This window comes from Bactrocera dorsalis, chromosome 6 (assembly GCF_023373825.1).
Source record: "Bactrocera dorsalis isolate Fly_Bdor chromosome 6, ASM2337382v1, whole genome shotgun sequence".
Taxonomy (NCBI): domain Eukaryota; kingdom Metazoa; phylum Arthropoda; class Insecta; order Diptera; family Tephritidae; genus Bactrocera; species Bactrocera dorsalis.
In genome coordinates, this window is record NC_064308.1 from 865,274 (window position 1) to 881,332 (window position 16,059).

Here is a 16,059-nt window from a genome sequence, read left to right on the forward strand (position 1 = left end):
GAACCCACACCGGATTAGTCAAAAACGTCTTTGACTAATAAGACACAAAAACGTCTTGTGCTCTAACCCACACGAAGCAAGCACAATGCCACATTTTGTCTTTTTGTTTCGATTGGTGTGCATTAAAACAAATCGAAAAAAAAGAAGGAAACGAATATTTTTAATAATTGAGTTTTTTGAACGCAATGAAAAAAAAAATAAAGAGAATGGTGGGTACATCCGTACAACCAGAAGCGCGATTCAGAAAATATTATTACACACTTGATTTCTGAACTGAGAATACATTCGAGAAAATGTCGAAATTTTACAAGGAGGCAGGTGTCAACATTAGAATATTTGCGCTCTTTAATAAAACATTTAATTTTTAAGCAAAATACAAACTACCGCAAAAGCATAACTCCTGCAAATAGATTAGTTATAACATTTTGCCTATGAAAAACAACAGTGCAGCTATAAGCAACGAAACGTGTTTTTCTAACTTGTCTTGGCTGTTTCATTCGGTGCGGGTTCCGCCGTAACTCAGCATGTGTTGATCGGCAACAAAGACGGTTTTGTCACATTTGGTGTGCGTTAGCTGTATGAAAATACATAAGAAGTTCGACAACAGCGCTTCAAACAAGTCAAAGCTCGAACATGCGTTTTCGTTTCGTCTTGTTCGATGTCGGTTGTCACATATGAAGCTATGGGCAGTTGTCGTATGAGACAAGAAAAACTGTTTTGACTAACCCGGTGTGGGTTCAGCCTTAGGCTGATAAAGCGGCAAGCAGGATCGCCTATAATAAATAAGCAAAGGCGAGCAAAAAAGAATTTCAAATACATAAAAAATACAGAAAAAAATTAAAAAGCTGTATCATGAAAACTAGAGCTGATAGAGACAAACTGATTACAGATTTGCAAAATTTTTTTTCAGGTCTTAAATTAATTGGAAGGTATAAAAAAGCTATATCATGAAAGCTAGAGCTGACAGAGGCAAACTGATTAAAAATTTAAATTCAGCGCACCCAAATTAACTAGAATCAGTTGATAAATTCAAAGAAGCAAATTGAGTGTTGGCCTGTGTTATACTTACCAAAGTATGTATACTACTGTGATCAAATTGAAAGGTGAATTTTTAATTTACACTTCGCGTGTTTTTGAATCGGTAATTTTTTTTCAAGTTGGTAGTAGTCTTAACGCCATCTGTACTTAATTCTCGTCAAAATATTAATTAGTATTGGAGATACACATCGTTTTGTGAGGCTTTAAATGTGAATTCTTCGATTTATTGAACTAAGAAGTGCGATAATGCACCATCTCATACTATAATACATTGGTTATTCGTGATCATTCCGCCACATTTTCTACTATTGTCGTGCCGCAACCACCGCATTCGCTTTACCTTCATGTAACTTCTGGCTATTCAGCAAATTCACATGATCACTCCGAGGACACCGTTTTGACTCAATTGAGGATATAAAAGCTGAATCGAAGAAGGCTCTGATGGCCATCACGACGGAGAATTTTTCCAAGTGCTATGATGACTGGAAAATTCGTTGGCATAAGTGTATTGCAGCGAGAGGGGATTATCTTGAAGGAGATAAAATGGACAAAATTCACCTTTCAATTTTATCTCAGTAGTATACATACGAAGGCGAAACATTCCCTCCGCAGGGTTGTGCGCTGGGTTTGGGACCCGCCACGTAAAAAACAGTACCAATGAAAACTAAACGACAGCCTTGCTGTTGTTAACTCGGCTATAACCGCGTAAGCGGTGCCTACGCCAGTAAAGAAGAAGAAGTATATATAGACATACATACATAAGTCAACTGCATCAAGAAATTTGAAAAAAAAAAAAATTACTGTTGTTCAACTACCTGCCTTCAAGCTTAATTCGTGTCTCCAAATACACTACGAAAAAAACCAAGCCAATTTTTTAAACTCAAGTATTCTTACTTTGGTTAGGTTCGGCGATACCGCTTGGGCTAACAAAGCAACAAACATGATGCTATAACATATGTATGTACAGTCTGTCTAGTAGAATCGTGATCGGCAAAATTTGCACATAAAGTGCCGTTATCGAAATAATTTGAATGCACCTTGGTAGCGACATCATTTTTGTAGTACGCATTGCAAAAACTGTCAGTTTCGTGAAACTATTACAAAGTGCACGTTGTTTTAAAAAATGAGTTCCGCGTACGAGAAGCGATTTGAAGCTGTATTTCTTTGTCTACACTCTAGAGGGCCGAAAATGTCACGTTTAGCTGCAGCAAAATATATGAAGAAGTCGAAGTCATTCATAACGAAGTGAACGAATCGGTATTTAGAAGTAAAAAATGTCGACGATTTGCCTGGGCGGGGCCCTAAAAAAAGGACCTCACCAAAGCAGGACAAGAAGATCCTTGATTTGTTTGCGACGAAGCCGGGCTTATCGTTGCGTAAAGCTAAAGAAGTTGTAGCGAAAAGTGTTCTTAAAATATCGGTAGAGACGATTCGAAAACATTTGGGTGCTAACGACGTCAAATAGCGCAGATTTCTTAAAAAACCGTTGCTCTCATCATCACACGTTGAAAAAAGACTCGCCTGGGCCCGCGCCAATTCAGAACGGAATTGGAATAATGTAATATTCACGGATGAATCTTCATTTTGTGCAAATAGTAACATAAACCGATCTTGGTGTACCGCTAACAATCGATTGCTCCAACGAACTGTTAAACACCCAGTGAAGGTCCATGTTTGGGGATGTTTCTCAGAAAAAGGATTTGGACACCTTTTCGTGTTTACCAGCAACTTGAATGCGGTTTTGATGAACAAAATTTATCAAACAGCTTTATTACCATCGGCTGCGAAGATTTTCGGGAGAAGAGGACACTCTTGGATTTGTCAAGACAAATTCGGCTGATTTGGAAACTATTGCCTCGGCAACTTGCTAAGAACTTAGTGCAAAGTATGAGTCGGAGGTGTGAGGTCATAATAGCGAATGGCGGTGACTATACATGTTATTAAAAATATTGCGTACAATAAATATTATAAACGTGTAAAATGTTGTTTATTTGAAACGAATCGGACAAATAAATTCCAAGTTATGGCGATCACGCTTCTACTAGACAGACTGTATTTATAAGCAAAAGTAAAAGAACAACAACAACATAACAGTGGATATTTATGTATGTATGTACATACTTGTATGTATATGTACATATATCGGAATCCAACCATGTCGCTCTTTTATCCTCATCTCTCTTACCTATTCTTTGTAAATATATACAAACGTACAAATAAAAAAGTAACAAATATATACATACATACCTGTATACACATAATCGTATATATAAAATTAAGTTGGGTTTTTTTCTGTTCGCTATTGCTAACTAAACCGTTGCATGAAATGAAAAATGGTCCGAACCACTTTGAAGATAATCCAATAGGTATGGTTTGTTAAAAAAAAATTCACAAAACGTAAATTTTTTACTGACTTACGACCGTAAATAATAAAAAAAATGCATTACTTGCATATAACAGAGAATGTTAAATTTAGACAGAGAATTATAATGGAACTGATAAAAGTGATTAAATTCTGAAAGGTTCGAGCAAAATGTACAATACCCAACGAACAGTTACCAAATTGTACAAACTGAAAAATGGAGTGGAGAAAAAAATTTGCATGAGTCAGCGTATATTTTCTTTTACTTACTTTTTTATTTGTACTTATTTACTTTTTTATTTGTACTTACTTCCTTTTTTATTTCTACGCTTGTATATATTTAGAGAGAAGAAGTAAGAGAGATGAGGATAAAAGAGCTAAATGGTTGGATGGCGATATATTTTTTAAGTTTAAAATTTTGTTAGAAATAAACAAGATAATTTAAAAATGGTTTATACCTGCAACGCAGCCTCGCTACCAGGCAAAACCCATCGTCTATCTTACGAGGTGTGTTCAAAAAGTATCGCGAATTTTGTGTTTTTTCAAAAATTATTTATTTATTCATGAATATCTATTTTGTCCCCTTAAAAGTAATCCCCATGAGATATTATACACTTGTGCCAACGGTTTTTCCAATCTTCGAAGCACTTAAAAAAATCATTTTTTTTTTATCTTCTTCAGCTCCTCCTTCGATGCCGTCTTTATCTCGCCAAGAGAAGCGTAACGTCGTCCTTTCATGGGCCTCTTCAGTTTAGGGAACAAGAAAAAGTCACAGGGGGCCAGATCTGGGGAATACGGTGGCTGCGGCATCATTAGTGTGTTGTTTTTGGCCAAAAAGTCGCGCACAAGCAACGATGTGTGAGCAGGGGCGTTATCGTGGTGCAAAAGCCAATTTTTGTTCTTCCACAAATCCGGGCGTTTCTGGCGGATTGCTTCGCGCAAATTGCGCATAACTTGCAGGTAATATTCCTTATTGACCGTTCTTCCCTGTGGCAAGAACTCATGATGCACCACGCCCCTGCAATCGAAGAAAACTGTCAGTTACGTTTCGCGATACCTTTTGAACACACCTCGTATATATAAAAATGAAACGCCTTTTTTTCTATGTCCGCGCATTACGGTCGAACCACAGCACGGAAAGAAGGTTCTAACGCCGATCCCTTTTGCAATATGTATACATTTATAACTCAAGAACGGTTGAACCGATTTGACTGAAAATTGGTGATGAGGTGCTTGGAACCTCGGGAGGGGCATAGGCTACTTTCCATCGTTTTATGTTAAAAGCCAAAACACTTCATAAACCAAAAAACATAAATTTCAAAACATAAGCATGAGTTTTTGTGGTTTCAGTGTTTTTTTTTTTAGTATAGTACGTATATGAATTATAGTGATAGTTGTAACTGAACAAGAAAAAGTTAAATCATAATTTGAGATGAGTGCATAATAGCTGACAAATATGTATTTTGAAGCATTAGCAATAATTAAAAGCAACGTTTAAGTCTGTGTTTATTCACGTGTAGTATCTTGGTTTTATCAGTCGATTTTGCAATTACATTCGAATGTTGAACAAAACATTACCATATGAATAGGGCGTGAGACGCGCCCTCTTCTGATCTACGCCTGCACTGTTATTCACTACAACAAGAAGCATATACTCGTATATACTCGTAGTATGTGTAACGATATACGATGCAGAGACTGTGAAGATGTTGTTATACCATAGGTATTTATGTATGTATGTACTATTTCTTAAGTGATTTACGAAGCAATAACAAATTCTATTATATTCTTATCACGATAAATGATATCCTTGACAACAAGGAGCGACCTTTTTGCATTCGAGTGTTCATAGTGTACGGACGTGTTTTTGAATTTGCTCCGTGATTCTGATTTTTGCAAAAAGTAAGCAAACAATAACAATAAATAAAAACAAACAAACAAATAAAAAACAGTGCACACAAACTTTTAATAATAAACAGTAGGGCGGGTCGATTTAAAAATCACTCATTGCTCTGTGAAAATCGTATTCTAGGGATCAAAATAAGAAACTTTGTCGAAGGAACCATACCTCTAAAACGAATTTTGATGTCCCGCAATTTGGGTCGAACTTTTGGGTAGGGGCAAATTTTGAAAAATCCCACTTTGACCCATTTAGAGTGCTCCAATCGAGTCCAAATGTAATAACTTTGGACGGCCGATCCACCCATGCCAGTGGCACACCCCCTGGAACTCCCCTGGGGGGTTCCCCATACAATAATTTCAAAAAATCACCATTTTTGGCCTTTACATGAAAAAATCAGCTAAATGGCTATGTTTTTTCTTTATTTTTATTTATTTATTTATAATAATATCTATTTTTTCTCTTAAGAAATTTATTTAGTCGGAATATGTGTATATGAAAAAATTAATTTAAGTGAGTTATAGAAAAGAAATAAAAAAAAAATTATTGTTTGAAGTATTTTTTACTTTCAAGTCTCGGCAATTTCGCACGGCTCTCTAATGTCGTCGCCATAACAGCCTCTACATTTTCCGGTATAGCCCGTTTGGAAACGCTAGCTAGCAATTGAACATGTCGTTCCGTTCCTTGTATGTGTGATGGAATTTTTGGATCATTAAACGGTGGATCATCTTGATTTAAATATTCTTTCAATGTATCGTACGGAATGCTTCGCGAGAATGGTGGTTCAAATACGATATTTATATCATTAAAATTGATCATTTCCGTATAACTTGTGCAATTAAAGTTTAGATCTGGTTTTTTATAAACTCTAAGTTCCATTGGCTCGTCAACATCGGTTCGATAGCGTAGAATTTTCTTGATGGCACAGTCGCGCTTTTCTTTCCTATCATCAAACAACATTGATTACAAGATATTTTCCGAATGTGCATAATATGAATTATCTTTAATTACTTGATTGACAATTTTGCGTAAACGAGGTTCTAGAAATCGTAACCAACCAGTGAACTTGGCACATAACATTTAATTACAAATTCAACCAGAATTCTTAAATTTGCATCTGGATTTTCCGTTGTCACATATAATCGCAATAATCTAGCGGCCTTGGTGAGCCACCGAGAATGTGCAATTTTCCCTGGTTTGATGTTAGCCAGATCCACCGGAACCACGTCGCTAGAAATTGCATGGGCCATGTCGTATAAGTACTTCGAATCGGTGGAAAATTCTTTTTATCTGGAGCAGGGGGCATATTTTGCAACTCAATTTTCTGGAAGCCGTTCACCACCTAAAAATATATAATAATAAAATAATTAAAAATGGTTGACAATTATAATAAATGAGTGATAGCAATAACTTACCGGAAGAGTTTCACAAGTTTCGATTTGACGGCTCAGTTTTCCGGTTGCCAATCTTGGTCCAGTGCTGGTTGATTTATCCAAAGCTTCAAACAAATGCCGAAACGGAAGTTCTTTGAAGTGTAGAAGGCAAACAAACCAATGCAATGGTCTTTTTAACAGCAATTCGAATCGTCGTATAATTCCACCGTGTGGGCCAGTGTTTGTTGGCTCATCGTCAGTGCATATTCCAATTAATGTATCCAGTGATATATTTTTATCGTTGAAAAAACCATATAATTTGGTTGTTTTGTATTCAGCGTTTTTATGTTCCAGTTTAACGTAACCAATCAATTCAGAATTGGGTTCTCTCAAAATAACAAGATAAGGTTCTTTTACCATCCTATTATGATACTTCTCATCAATTTTATCTATCGTATCTTTTCTGCCATCGAATGAAAACGCTAACAAAGTGATATCATCTAACCGTTTGCGAAGCACTTTTTGTCTGCATTTCTCTTTTTCTCTGCGAACTTTCGATTTATCCATGATGAGATGTTTCCCATGCTTATCTTTAATTTTAAAATCTTGCAAAAGAGCGGTTCCCAATGCTGATGCTACTCTGTCAGGCACACCAAATCTGTCACATACCAAGGCAAAGTTAAAACAATCGTATCTCTCTGTGTATTGTGAACTTGTGCTTCTATCCATATCTTCTTGAACCGGTGGCGGTGCGTATGTTGAATCATAGGGATCTTGGTATGTTGGCATTGATGACATAGACGTTGCTCCTTGCTCTTCAGTTTCCATCATAAATGCATTCATTGTTAGTCTTCTCTGATTATGTTGATCGTGCATGAACTCTTTGAGGCGTTCGGGAACACAGCCGCATGCACATGGAGCTGCCTTCAAATCGCATTTACATTTTCCAATGTAAAAAATTGTTTCCAGAGATTTTACATACTCTGTAAATTGTTGGGTGTTGTTTCTTCTCTTGATTTGCTCTTGATACTTGTCAAGCAATTTATTCAATTTATTACATACACTTTTTTTCAGCATTATTTCCATACCAAGTTTTTCCCAAATTCCAATCAACTTATCTTGTACTTGAATAGTGAATGATTTATGGGAAAACTTTTTTGTTCTGTTTTAGCACGTTCGCTTAGGTAAAAATAATATCTCAAGATATCCAGATGGGTTGGTAAATTAAGATCAGTCAAATCAGTAGACACACCAAAAACAGTAACATCATGCTTGGGTATATGACTCATTGGGTTTTCGATAGTTGTTGATGTAGTTGCTTCATCTTGCGGTGTAGAAGATGGTGGATTCATTGTAAATTTTTTGATTTGGAATGATCACTTCACTTATTATTTTTTTTGAAATACCATAGTGGTTATTGCTTTAGTTCTCCTCACTTTCAGAGGTAATAAGAATGAAATGGTAATTTCAATTCTATTTCAAAATTTGCCCCTACCCGAAAGTTCGACCCAAATTGGGGGACATCATAATTCGTTTCAGAGGTATGGTTCCTTCGGCAAAGTTTCATATTTTGATCCCTTGAATATGATTTTCATAGAGCAATGGGCGATTTTTTTGCCTTCCCACAAATCGACCCGGCCTAATAAACAGTGTACAAAACAAATATATAAAAACAAAAGACAAAACAAAAAAACAAACAATAATTATAATGAGTGCTTCGCAGCCTCATCTGCAAAACCGTAGGCATTCCTTAAATGTCTACTTTAGCTTTGTCGAGCCAACAAAAGCAACGCCTGGATCAGATCAGATGAAAGATAGACTAAGCAAGCGCTGTCAGCAGAAGCAGCAGTAAGCAGCAATCGGGCAACAACAAATCCACTGACAGCAGCCACTATGCAGGTACCATAAAGCACCCGGACAGCGAAGGAAAATAAAATGCAAGGTATGAATGTACCAAGCAAAAAAGGGCCATCAGTTCAGACTGGTATTGATCGCTACATTAATGTAAAAAGGAAATTGAGTCCTATTAAAACAGCGGTCAATACCAAAAAATTTCAAGCAGGCATGCCAAACAGTAAAAAGCCAGAAATTCTTATTGGCAACAGATTTGCCTTATTAAGCAAAGAGCCTAACGACGAAGCAAAGGGTACCACCACGGTAGTGAATGCCAAACCCCCTCCAATCTGTTTGCGTGAACGTAGCTCAAATGCGCTTGTTTCCAAAATGAGCAATATAAGAGGCACAAACAATTTTCACATTGTGCCCTTGAAAAAAGGTAACATAGATGAAACAAAAATTCAAATATACACTGAAAAAAGTCTCATGGATATTGTATTATTCCTATCAAATAATAACAAGAATTACTACTCTTACCAACTGAAGAGCTCAAAAGGCCTAGTTGTTGTAATAAAAGGTATAGAGTCTTCGGTAGACTCTAACGACGTTAAAGAAGCACTAGAAGAAGGTGGTTTTAGCATTAAATCAGTAGTAAATATTTCAAAATAGAACTGATGCCAAATTGTAACCAACTAAAGAAAAATGAAATACTCGTACACCCGATTTACAATTTAAAATATCTGCTCCATCGCAGAATTACCGTTGAGGAACCACATAAGAGAAATGGTCCAGTACAATGTAACTACAAACTGCCAAGAGTATTGATACACGAAAGCATATTGCACTCTACGCAGTGTCTGTGTGGTGTGTGGTAATCTACACCCTACTTCTAAATGTACTCTTAAAAAAGAGGATTTAAATAAAAAATGCAGTAATTGTTGGGGAAATCACACTCCCAACTACAGAGGTTGCCCCGTATATAAAGATTTGAAATCGAAGTTGTCACAGAGCATTCAAGCACGTCGTAACCAAATGTTACAGACACCCCGTAATGAAATAATAGCACCCTCAGAAAAAAGTTCAAATCAGTTTACTTCTAACAATAATAATATGCAAGGAAGCTATGCAAATGTGGTGAAAGGAAACACTGTGCAAACGCAACTGCCGCAAAACCCTCCAAATGGAGGTATTGAAACTTTGATTATAAATCTTACACAGTGTATGATTCAATTTATGTCTACCATGCAAAACATGATCCAAGATTTAATAAAATCACAAAATCAAATGCTGCAAAATTTATTAAGTAAAAAATGAGCTTACTAAATATCTGTATATGGAATGCTAACGGTGTTAACCAACATAAATTAGAGATAATCAGATTTCTGTCTGAAAGGAATATAGATGTAATGCTTATTTCAGAAACTCATCTAACAAATAAAAATAATTTCAATATACCGGGATTTAGACTATACGTTACAAATCATCCGGATGGAAAAGCGCATGGTGGCACGGCAGTTTTGATTAGAAATCGTTTAAACCACTATGCTCTAGAATCTCATGCTACACCACAGTTACAAGCTACAACAATATCACTAAAAAATCGGGGTTGTGACTTAAACCTTACGGCTATATACTGCCCACCTCGTTTTAAAATTACAGAAATCGAATTTAAAGACTTTTTTGGAACACTAGGTCAAAGTTTTCTAGCAGGTGGAGATTATAACCCAAAACACACGTACTGGGGCTCACGTCTTATTAATCCGAAAGGACGACAGTTATACTACACTATTATGAATAAGCATAATAAGCTGGATCTAATATCTCCTGGTAAGCCGACATACTGGCCCAGTGATAGAAGAAAAATACCAGACTTAATAGATTTTGCTGTAGTCAAAAATATAGATAGATCGCTTATGACAGCTGATACATGTACAGACTTATCATCTGATCATTCTCCTGTTCTAATAAAGTTATACGAACAGCCCATGATATTCGAGCCGAAAGTTTCTCTAACATCACATACAACTAACTGGTTGAAATATAGAAAGTATATCAGCACCCACATCAATACTGATTGCAAAATAAATACAGATAGAGACATTGATAAAAATATAAGAGAAATTAATGACGTAATAACTAATGCAGCTGTATTGGCAACACCAAAAAGAAACAACAAACCAGTTGGTTTTAGAAAGATCACCAATAATGAAATAGAGAAATTTGTAAATGAGAAAAGGCGAGCTAGGCGGGAATGGCAGTTAAATCGATCCCCTTCAACTCTGCTTCAACTGAAATCTGCTGTACGAAAGTTAAAAAAAAGCGCTTAAACGCGAAGAGGAACACAACACTGAAAATTATATAAAGAAACTGTTTGGAAAGCACAAAAGTCTTTCAAGCCACCAGTAGATTCCAACATGCCTCTAAGACAGTTGAATGGTAATTGGGCACGTAGTGTCGAGGATAAGGCAAATTGCTTTGCAAATCACCTAGAAAAGGTATTTCAACCCAATTGCCCAAAGAACAACTTTGAGTTGTCAACCTTGCCCAATACCGCAAACGAGTCGCATGTGTCTATTAGGACTTCTACTTCTGAAGTTACTAGAATAATAAAAGAACTTAACCCCAAAAAATCACCAGGACATGATAATATTACCCCAAAAATGCTAATTGAGTTACCAAATATTGCCGTAAAGGTGCTCTCTTTGCTCTTCAATGCAATTCTTAATCTCGGACACTATCCAAATTCATGGAAAAAGTCGCAGATCATCTTGATAGACAAACCTGGGAAAGGCTTAACACAGCCGTCTTCATACAGACCAATCAGTCTTCTACCCTGTCTTTCTAAGATATTTGAAAAATTGTTACTATCAAGGATGACTCCTTTCCTCCATGAAAATAATAATATACCAACGCACCGATTTGGGTTTCGTGAAAAACATAGCACGATTGAGCAAGTAAATAGAATTACTAACGAAATAAGAAAAGCATTTGAGCACAGAGAGCACTGTTCAGCTATATTTCTAGACGTGGCTCAGGCGTTTGATAAGGTGTGGTACGAAGGTCTTTTATATAAGATTAAAAAAATTCTACCTTTAGAATTGTATAGAACCTTGGAGTCTTATCTAAAAAATAGAAAATTTATGGTAAAAGTGGGAGATTTCATATCTGATGAAAGACAGATAAGGGCTGGTGTACCCCAGGGCAGTGTTCTAGGCCCAACACTATACATCATATATACAGCAGATCTTCCAACAGCTAACAATGTATTAACTTCTACTTTTGCGGACGACACAGCTATAGTGAGCCGTAACAAATGCCACATAATAGCATCAAGAATATTAGCCGAGCACTTAAAGTTTGTCGAAGAATGGCTAGCTAACTGGCGTATAAAGGTAAATGAACAAAAGTGTAAGCATGTTACATTTTCGCTTAGACCAAAAATGTGTCCAGCAGTAAAAATTAACAATGTTTTAGTACCCCAAGCGAATGAAGTAACTTATCTTGGTATTCACCTAGATAGAAGACTTACGTGGAAAAAACATATATGTATCTAGTAAAATAACTTGCATGAAGATAAGAGCTGCAAATTTAAATTGGCTATTAAATAAAAACTCCAAACTTAGCCTAGACAACAAAGTGCTTTTACATAATGCGGTCATAAAGCCGATTTGGATGTATGGCATTCAACTGTGGGGTACGACCTGTGCAACTAATATAAACATAATACAAAGGTTCCAATCAAAAATGCTTAGATCAATCACGTGTTCACCATGATACATGTCATTACGCATGTCATTACGGAAATATCCATAAAGACCTTGGTATTTCTATGGTAAGGAAAGAAGTAGAAGACAGCAGAATTAAATATATACATATCTAAATTCCGTAATCACCCAAACCCTTTGGCTAATGCTTTGGTACATTCCTGCGATCAAACACGTCTTAAAAGAAGAGATATGCCCGCGTACTGAGGAGCAATGTATCACCAAAACAGCTCAATCACTTGCTTGAGCGTGTCTAGTTCTTAAATAGGTTTAAGATTTTATTACTTATTGTTAGACTTTCAAAACAAAAAGCAGATTCAATAAATAAAATGATATTGAAACAAAAAAAAAAGGAGCGATCGGAGCCGCGGGTTTAGACTAATATACTATGTATAAAAGAGAAAGAGACATTTTATATATAGTATACACCTTATCTAGATAGTATTGGAAATTCTTCATTTAAATCTCCCTCTTACATGGAAGAAAGTAAATTTTTTTTACTAGGTTGGTACAACTGTCCTTAATTATGATGCTAAAACTTAGCGCGATCTGTCAACAAGTGTGTTTACAGCAGCTGTTTATGTCAGTCGACCTCAGCTGTCGCGTCGAATTTTTTTTGATGTCTTCAAGTAACTCAAAGCGGTTTCCCAAGAGCGGTTTTTTGAATTACTAGAATAGCCAGAAGTCACATGGAATACGGTGCTTGCCCAATGATATTTGTTTAGTGTTTGGCGAAAATTTAACAAAAAAACGCTAAAAAATTTTGTAAAATTCGACAAAAACTGTGTATGTATGTTACTCGTAGAATGGATAGATCGATTTTAATGAAATTTTAGAACGATCTTCAGGATGGCCCAGGACGTGTTCCTGTAAAGTTTTATGGTGATCGATTTGATTTTTATGTTCACACCTGTTTTTATACGTATACCTTCTTAGATTTTTAAATACATGTACGTTGTCGCTCACTTCTCCCTGCCTTCCGAAAAGAATATTTCAACTCTGCACTTTTACTTTCAACAACGGAACAGTTGAACGGCCGTAGGCACGGAAGGGTAAGGGGAGGAAATGTCTCATAATTATACTAGTTTTTTTTATTAATCGAGTTCCTTTAATATATTTTTAATTTTACGTAAATATTTTTATACTACGAAAATATGCTGCAAGGTAGTTAGTTTTTGAGTTATTCGACAAATAACAAAGAGAGCTCGGGCACTTCAAAGCGCTAGTGTGAAACTTTAAACGCGTTTTTTTCAAAACTTGGTTTTTTGAACTGGTGACACCTGTAAATCGAAAACCGCTCAGTAGATTTTAATGAAATTTATACAGCTTTTAGAATACATAATAAACTCGGGCTTTTCAAAAATTTCGATTTTTTAAGACCAATTAACTGTTGATTTTTTCCCAAAAATTTAGAAAAAAATTTCCTGAGGCCGCCATTTTGTTAATTTTTGAAAAACAAAAAAAAAAACAAATCGATCGATCAGACCCGAGTTTATCTATTTATAAAACTAATTTTTTTGTCCGACTGATTTTAAATCCAAGGACTTATAGTTGTCACAGCAAGTACCCTCTTTTGGAACTGGGCCAACAAAAAGACCTATAACTTTGAAAATTAAGTTTTTTTTTGAAATTTTCGTGACTTCAAGTCAACACATTATATAATAATACCATATCAGTACTATTGTAAAATAACACGATTTAATAGGAAAAAAAAATACTGAAAATTCTCATTTTTTTGTACCTTTGACTACACCTAACCCCTTAAGTATTGTTATAATAGGATTAACTCTACCGTTGAGCCTCTGCCTCTGTCCATGGAAGTAACAGCGAGTTTGGCAAAGGCGAGGCGGAGCATAAATTGCATTGCACATATTGCCGCGAAGTTAAAAGAGTTTCTATGCATCGACATCTCGCGGCAACGTCGACTATGTTTACACTTTTGTTAATTCTGCAGGCTTTATTATCCAAAATTGACTTATGATCTTTTCAAATACTAAGATTTTTTGATTGGGCTGCATTTTCATAGCGTTGAATATATACAAGTAAAATAGACTAAATGGAAATACTGTGAAATAATATATTAAGCTAAAATATAAAATAAATATGTGGCAGAACACAAGAGTTCATATAAATGGCAATTTTATAATTTAATACCATATATATCTTCTTGTTCTTTATTGGCGTAGACACCGCTTACGCGAAGATAGCCGAGTTAATTAACAACAGCGCGCCAGTCGTTTCTTATTTTCGCTACGTGGCGCCAATTGGATATTCCAAGCGAAGCCAGATCCTTCTCCACTTGGTCCTTCCAAAGGAGTGGAGATCTTCCTCTTCTTCCGCTTCCCCCGGCAGGTACTGCGGGTACTTTCAGAGCTGTTTTCGTCCATCCGGACAACATGACCTTGCCAGCGTAGCCGCTGTCTTTTAATTCGCTGAACTATGTCAATGTCGTCGTATATCTCGTACAGATCATCGTTCCATCGAATGCGATATTCGCCGTAGCCAATGCGCAAAGGACCATAAATCTTTCGCAGAACCTTTATCTCGAAAACTCGTAACGTCGACTCATCGGTTGTTGTCATCTTCCAAGCGTGTGCACTAGAGATGGTAAATATTTGAGTACCTGTGACTTTGTCACTGCTACTTAAAAATCACTGGTCACAGCTGTGACAAGTTTCCTAAAGTAGCAGTGACAGGAATTAACGCACAAAGTAGCAGTCACAGTATCACATGAAAAATTGCGACTGTGACAAAATAGCATTCACAGTATCATATGAAAAATTGCGACTGTGACAAAGTAGCAGTCACAGTATCATATGAAAAATTGCGACTGTGACAAAATAGCATTCACCGCGGAATATAAAAAATTGCGACTGTGATGAATTCATATTCATTAAAGCTATGAATTTTCTTTAATTTTAGATAAGTATAAATTGGTTAACATATAAAAAGTTAATTTATCTTTAAACGGGTAATATTCATGTACAAATTAAATTGATTACAGAAACCTCAATGCTGTAGTAAAGCCAATTATAAAACTTTTAATCTTAAAATTGCATCAATTTATATAGTAATTTAAAAAAACTTATAAAAAGTATTTTATAAGTAACGAAATATTTTTAAAAGTATGTTTTCGTTTACTTTAAATAGCTTCTATTGAGTATCCTTATATTGAAAAAAACCTTCAGAGAATATATTTAGTGCGACTTTAAAAATGTGCGTCTTAAAAAATAACGAATCATTTACATTAATTTTTGTACGAAACTGTTACAAATCAGTTTACTTATACTTAATAAAAATTAAAGGTGTCCGTGTCAAAAAGAACCAAAATGAGTTATGTGTGGCAATTTTTTAAAGAAGTGGATGCTGTTTTCGCAAAATGTGATATTTTGACCTTCTTTTCCATTTAATGTAAATATTTTTAACACTATTTAATTTTATCTTTTATGTATATACTTTGTATTTGGTGATTTTCTAAAAATGAATTTACTATGTTAATTTCTGTTTATTCTAATAAATATGTACATTGTACCTAAATGAAAAAAGAAAACAATTTTGTTCTACTTTATTGGCCTATGTCTGTTACAATTTTTATTCTAGTCAAAGTCACAGTTTAAAATCGCTGCTACTACAAAGTCACAGTCACAAGTAGCAGTGTTCCTTAAAAGTCACAACATCGCCCATCACTAGTGTGCACTATATAACAGGACGGGAATTATGAGCGACTTATAGAGTTTGGTTTTTGTTCGTCGAGAGAGGACCTTACATTTTAATTGCCTACTCAGT

At 35.6% G+C, this 16,059-nt stretch overlaps 2 protein-coding genes across 13 annotated transcripts in view; both read right to left on the bottom strand.

Moving 5' to 3' along the window:
* LOC115065952 (uncharacterized) overlaps positions 1-16,059 on the bottom strand; it is a 456,818-nt gene that overhangs the window by 98,137 nt on the left and 342,622 nt on the right. The gene's annotated exons all lie outside the window — the stretch shown is intronic.
* LOC125779125 (uncharacterized) lies at positions 790-15,159 on the bottom strand. 2 transcript variants are annotated; one of them, XR_007423159.1, is made up of 3 exons: positions 6,716-15,159; positions 6,312-6,642; positions 790-6,243 (listed from the first exon to the last, which is right to left on the bottom strand). XR_007423159.1 is itself a non-coding variant. In XM_049459717.1 (2 exons), the coding sequence occupies exons 1-2, from the start codon at positions 7,757-7,759 to the stop codon at positions 6,433-6,435; spliced, it is 1,254 nt and encodes a 417-aa protein (XP_049315674.1). In that variant the 5' UTR covers positions 7,760-15,159; the 3' UTR covers positions 790-6,432. The 2 variants fall into 2 exon arrangements, 1 of the variants encoding a protein (XP_049315674.1); XM_049459717.1 differs by having other exon boundaries at positions 790-6,642.

Coding starts and splice junctions, on each gene's coding strand:
- LOC125779125 (XM_049459717.1), bottom strand. CDS start 7,759: ATGGAAATAATGCTGAAAAAAAGTGTATGTAATAAATTGAATAAATTG. Junction 6,643..6,715: donor AAACTTGTGAAACTCTTCCG/GTAAGTTATTGC, acceptor ATATATTTTTAG/GTGGTGAACGGCTTCCAGAA.